The following is a 6,220-nucleotide window of genomic DNA, read 5'->3' as shown; positions in this document are numbered from 1 at the left end:
AAAGGTCTCTCAAGCCGAGATCGTTGAAGTGAGTCCGCTAAAGCTCCATCTCTCTCTGCCATGACGTAAGACTCCAATCAGATTGATTATGCTATCTATGTACAAACATGAACGTAAGACTCGAAATTGCGCATAGGCGAGCAACTTTACAGAAGCTTAAAGCAAATAACACGCAGCCTGCTCTTCACACGAAATGTTTCAAAATATTAAATATAGAAAAATAGTTATGTTGTGCTGGTTGCATAGACTCGTTTCATTATTCGTTTTACCATGCGGAATCAGTCTCTCACATCGACGTTCCTACGACAGTCGGTTCTACTTTACCGGAGACACCCATATATATATTCGGTCAAGGACTGTCACGCCAGTAGCAGTTCTCGTTCATGTACAGGGAGAGTTCATGCTGCTGCAACAACAACAACAACCGATTTAAGCCCGTGTGTTGTTGTTTAACCGTTTACTGTTAAGGCATAGGCTGACGGCGCTGACCTCATCTATTGATAGGCCCGGAAAATACACTGTCTCGACGAGGTGGGTCCAGGGAGAGCGTGGTGTTAAATAATGTTGCTGCACTCTGTGACCAAACAATTGTAACGAAATAGTAAAACCAATATCGAAATTATCAAGGAAAATATTTACTGAAAACTCCATTACTTCTATTTACGTATTTACCTTCACCTAACTATGCCAATTAAGTGTCGAGCATTGGAAAAGTATGAGCTTGGCATTTGCATCAGCGTTTCAAACGGTTATACGAGTAAACACTGCGGCCTCGGTAATCTAGCGTAAGTGCACTAGCCTGCGGTCCCCGCTTTTATTACGTACCTTGAACAAGTCCTTTATCTTTAACCTATAGACTTCCTATGGAGAGGTCCTTGGAGTGAAAAGAAAACATTGCGAAAGATTTGTGAACCTTTGGACTTTGCTATACTCGGCTAAAAAAAATAACTTGTTTTCCACACTTAAGAAGTTTCCCTAAGAATTTCCGAAGTGCTTTCGCTTGTAAGCTCGTCTGTTTGTTGTCCGATATGTTGCTACCAGGCTGGTGTTCTATAGCGAATCGCTCCAACCTTTCAATTGTTCATTGTTCTCACATGTCACTGCTTATAACATCTATTGATTTAAGATAAGCCGTCGGAAATTGGAAATCGGAAAATGGTTATTTTGGCTATTTGATTTAAATTAAACAAATCACCCATTTGCTGATGGGCTGAAGGTGAAGTTGCCTTATCGAAATTATCATAGAGATCAATATTTCTAGGAAATAACAAATCACAAAATTGTAGAACTCCCCTTTTTTTAATATGTATTACAATATGATACTTCTAATATTCAATATATTACGCAGTACACTTTTTGCGTCACACCTTCCCGTAGATAACTTTCATAATTAAAGCATGTCATGTTTATTTTATTGTACTTAAAGTAAAATGTACAATTCACCTTTTTGCAAATAAATGTATACCATAGAATGGCTGGTAAATATAAGGGTATTAATCATTGCTCTAAAAAGCGTTTATATTCAGCCAAGATTTGTTCCTCCTGTAGAAGGGGTAGATCGAGGTAGTCCTGTCCATTCGATGTGAGATCCTCATTGAAGCGTTCATATGCTCTCAGTGATTCTATTTCATTCTTCACTTTGTCCATAGCTGTAGATGCGAGCGAACTCAATCCGCTAGAAGTAGATGGTGTGTCATCGCCGACAATTTCTTTAGTAGCTTCGGCAATACGACTTATTTGCTTTAGTAAATCCTCCTCGTTGCCGAATATTTTAACTAGAAAATCGAGTGCTTTCCCCGGATCATTTTGTGTAGTCTCAAGCGCCACGCGTACTATTTCCTCATTAAAGCCAAGCTCTTTTAACTGAAATGTATGTGCATATAAAAATTAATATGAATTAATTTTTAATCAATGGTATTAAATGTAATAACTTTTCAGCTAGTTCACTACCTGTTCCAAAATATCAGAATCAGCATTTTCCTTTTTTGGCAAACTTTGCAGCAACTCATCACTATTCGTTTGCAGCAAATCCAACTGCAAAATAAAATATTGAGTTAAAGGAATTTGGGTTTATTTTATCTTCTGGCAACAAACCGCTCGCTGTAGATCATTCTTCGAATGTTTAAGCGCCGCCACGACAAGATCATGGGAAAACCCCATCTCGATAAGCGTGCACGCGCTGCGTGGATTAACCCAATCTTTGTCGTTGTTTGTACGTGACAACTTCGAATTTAGTTTGCGCTCTTTGTGTGAACGGCTTCGTGCTTCGCGCTTCTTTTCTCTTTGTTCGTGTATAAAGTTTACAGCTTGTTCCAAATTACCTCTACAAGCCCGCAAGCCTAAACGAGCCTCAAACGGTTCATAACCCATCTCAACAAGTGCCTCTACAGTGGCATCGTCCACTTTCAATTCGCGTAACTCGCCTGCGGCCAACTCTAACCGTTCGTATGCCTCATCACGTCTGTTTTGATGGAAGAATACCACGCCTTGCAATAAGTGTAGACGCATTAGAAGTGCACGTTCCGGGCAAGCATTCCCTTTGAGTGCTATCAGTCGATTCATATTTTCGCCATAACTGCGACGGAAGTTTCGCTCACAAATCTCTAAACGACGCTGAGCATCGGGTAACTGAGTTACATTCTACGGATGTGAAATGATCTGTTAGTTCAATTCTTCTTTCGTTCTGAGACCAACATACTTTGAGACATAAATAACACCAAACAATGTCCAGATTTATTAATGCATAGTTGTCTATCGATTCCAAAAATTGTGAGTTACAGGTGGAAAACTTTTCATCAGCTTCAAGAAGCAAAATCAAAGCTTCGTCATAATGCTCTTTTTTCATAGCCGCCCGCGCCTTCTCACAGAAGCCCATGGCTATCAACAGAGCGCGGTTTTCATTTGGGGGTAGAAACACAGGATTGCCATCTTGATCTTCCATCTAAGAAATACGACGGTAAACTACATACTTCACTTGACGGAATACTAACCTCAAATAATTGTTTTTCTGAGTCTACTATTGCCTCAACATCCATTTTAATGTTGCGTATACGATCGTACATTGCTTCCTTGGAATTTGATTCATTACGATCTGCCTCACTAATTATAACCATTAGCTGTTGATTATTTTTAATTCCTACAAATTAAATTGGATTTTTTATTAATATCGGCATTTCTTTTTACGTGTAAATATACCTTGCGCTTCGAGAGTTCTCTCTGGATCAATTATTTTCCCGGAAGATATACATTTTACACAATTTGAGTCGGTTAGCTGTAGCTTTTCCGCAATATTCTTTTGCAATTCTTTTCCTAGGGCATTCAGTGGGCATTTTACTTCTAATACATTTTGTGTACCTCCTTGATTACTAATACGCCTCACGCTGAAAGTGGCGAGGCCTACATACATACATGAATGTATATATATAGTATATATTGAGAAAAGTTACATTGTGTATCATCATCATGGCATTTACCAGTCTCACTGAATTCCTTCCGTGCAGCCAATTTCCGTAAAGCACCATCCTGCAGCTCCATTAAAGCTAGTTTACAGTTCGACATGCTTAAACTTAAGTTTGTGCTAAAATCTTGAGCAAGGCGCTAAAAATGTGTATTCCGTATAAAATATTTACAATATTTATAATGGGGCAAGTCAACTTACATCAATTTCAGATTCTATCCCACCAATATCTGAATAATAGAAAGGCTCTTCCCACAACTTGATACCCAATTGTTGTAGTCGAGCTCTAACCTGGATGATTATATTGTCTATATGTGACATGATGTAGCAAATTTTGAGAACTAATTGAAAAAATTAAATGTCTGCAATGGCGTTTCATGTAGGCCTCCGTCAATAAGATGACAATTCGATTATTTTTATTTCCCAATTTTCTCTTAGTTTCACCGAGTTTGTTTTTCTTTTGTTTGTTTGTCCTTCTAGATTCTTGCAACGCGAATTCCTACAGGGTGATGGTAGTAAACTTTGATTGTCTCGGATCAAGGCGAATTGAAGACTGAAGGTGGCCTCTACCCGAAATAGTAACTTTATTTTTTGCGACGTTATTTCCAATACAATAAATGGAACAAAACAAACAAAAGGTAGGTAAATTACATGTTTGTGAAAATTTCGTGAATGGCTTGGATGTATGGTGATTTGCGCGATTTATACTACACAAACTAATGAAAACAAAGTGCCTCGTTTTAAGTTGTGAAAGCACACATGAATATGAACCTCCAAAAAATTTTGCTTGCGTTTTTATACGGATGACGCTGTGGCAAGGATATGTGTGTTTGTGTACAATTTCTTGGGTCTCGTTGGTGTTTTAACAATAGTAGAAGCCCCGTCAGTGTAGGGTATATCAGCGGTCGTCTTCGTCTAGCTCATCTAAAGGTAGGCCCAGGAAAAATGCTGTTTCGACAGGTAGGGTCCAGAGGAAGAGGGGTGTTAGATGAGTAGGTTTTAAAGGGCATGTGGAAAGGTGGTTAGTGTCGTACGGGGTACCTTTATATGTCGGACATACATATGTTTGGTATGTCGGGGTCAATTCTGCAAAAGTAGGAGTTTAAGCTGCTACAGTATCCAGGACGTAATTGTGCCAGTGTTACACGTGTCTCACGGTGAAGCTGGAGCTCTTCATCTGCTATAGGTGGTGATTGGATTCTGATTACGGCATTCACAGGACGGGAGCTTAAGAAGGTGATGACGGTCCCCGGTAAATGTTGTTTATTGACTGTCTAAACACTGTCTGGTCCAGTAGATTTCTGTCATGGCAGCCGGTTCTACGTTACCGGAATGACTCGGGTTTTTCGAGATCAAGGGCTGCCACCCCAGTAAACTAGCCCTGTCTAGTGCACAGTGTATATTGGGTCTCGTAGTTTCTATTGCTTTCGCCCACTTTTCTTCTTCACAAAAATGTTATTTCTTTGCTTTTTGTTTGTTTTGTATTAATAAGGGTTTGACGGCAGACTTGTGGAAATCGCGAAAAATAAGGCAACTGTTTTGGGAAGACGTCACCTTCAGTACTCAATCTGCCTTGAGTCACGGTGTACAGAACAAGGCCAGTTAAATACAGAAGGTGGCGTATTTTCCAAACCGTTACTTTATTTTTCGCAATGTTGAGAAGTGTATTGTAAAGCACCAATATTAAGGTGATATAAACAAATAAAAGGAGGAAAAATTACAAGCAATTCCAATCAAACTAATGAAAACAAAGCGCCGCGTATTAAATTGTGCGAGCACAAATTACAAAAATGCCTCCATATGCAGTTTATCTGCATGATGACCCCATGGAAAGAAAGTGTGTGTTTATATAATTTTTTGGTGTTGTTGTTGTTGTTGTTGTATCAGCATAAACATTCCCCATATTTACATACCGAAACGACCCGGATTTATATCCGGCCAAGGACTGTCGCTGCAGCAGCATTACCCGCTGAATTTTCTTTGGTTGTCAGTTATCTTCCGTTTAGTCCGACTTTTAAATCCTATGAAGAATTTCACATTTGTATTTCTATGTACATATCGCTCATTTGCTGCAACGTCGTCATAACTCAAAAATCGCAAAATTTTAGTTAACATCACTAATATATCGGAAATAATATGTTTGATCAACTGACAAAGTGTTATATCCGAAGTTTTAGCATTTCACACAGCATCGCGATAGATGCCTTTCGCTCTAATTACATATCCTATTGTGTCGTATTTGCAACAACGTATTATCTCAGTTGTGCGTCGGCTTTTGTGTGGTTTACATCGTGAAGTTCTCTAGAAAAGTGTCATATTTCGTTTTATGACAATATTAATAAAAGGTAAGTTCACTTTCCTGTAAGAACAAAGACGGTGATCTGGTGACTGACGTACAGAGCAATCTTAAATTATGGAGGGAACACTTCTCGAACCTGTTAAACAGTGACAGCTGCGCATGTCATAGAGAAAGTGAAGATCCCGATACCCCAATCGTTGACGACGGAATTATCGTTCCGTTACCCGACCATGACGAGGTGAGAATAGCAATATCACGGCTAAAGAACAACAAAGCCGCGGGCGCCGACGGACTGCCGGGTGAGCTATTCAAACATGGCGGCGAGGAGCTGGTAAGGTGCATGCATCAGCTCCTATGCAAAATATGGTCGGATGAAAGCATGCCTGCCGATTGGAATTTAAGTGTGCTCTGCCCAATCCATAAGAAGGGCGATCCTGCAATTTGTGCCAATTACCGCGGGATTA

At 39.6% G+C, this 6,220-nt stretch overlaps 1 protein-coding gene across 1 annotated transcript; it reads right to left on the bottom strand.

The window, feature by feature from the left end:
- Positions 1-1,390: 1,390 nt before the first annotated feature.
- Positions 1,391-3,955, bottom strand: LOC128856609 (NEDD8 ultimate buster 1-like). The gene is made up of 8 exons (XM_054091919.1): positions 3,659-3,955; positions 3,474-3,597; positions 3,196-3,396; positions 2,991-3,136; positions 2,699-2,941; positions 2,095-2,640; positions 1,951-2,034; positions 1,391-1,863 (listed from the first exon to the last, which is right to left on the bottom strand). The coding sequence occupies exons 1-8, from the start codon at positions 3,776-3,778 to the stop codon at positions 1,498-1,500; spliced, it is 1,830 nt and encodes a 609-aa protein (XP_053947894.1). The 5' UTR covers positions 3,779-3,955; the 3' UTR covers positions 1,391-1,497.
- Positions 3,956-6,220: the final 2,265 nt, after the last annotated feature.

This window comes from Anastrepha ludens, chromosome 3, assembly GCF_028408465.1.
Source record: "Anastrepha ludens isolate Willacy chromosome 3, idAnaLude1.1, whole genome shotgun sequence".
Lineage (NCBI taxonomy): Eukaryota > Metazoa > Arthropoda > Insecta > Diptera > Tephritidae > Anastrepha > Anastrepha ludens.
Note: the sequence above shows the minus strand (reverse complement) of the source record. Positions and strands in the feature narration are given on the sequence as shown.

What these genes read in the sequence shown, in the direction of transcription:
- LOC128856609 (XM_054091919.1), bottom strand. Translation starts at nt 3,778, where the DNA reads ATGTCACATATAGACAATATAATCATCCAGGTTAGAGCTCGACTACAA. An exon ending in GGATAGAATCTGAAATTGAT is followed by an intron (nt 3,598 to 3,658) that starts GTAAGTTGACTT and finishes ACACATTTTTAG; the next exon opens with CGCCTTGCTCAAGATTTTAG. An exon ending in AGAATGATCTACAGCGAGCG is followed by an intron (nt 2,035 to 2,094) that starts GTTTGTTGCCAG and finishes TTTATTTTGCAG; the next exon opens with TTGGATTTGCTGCAAACGAA.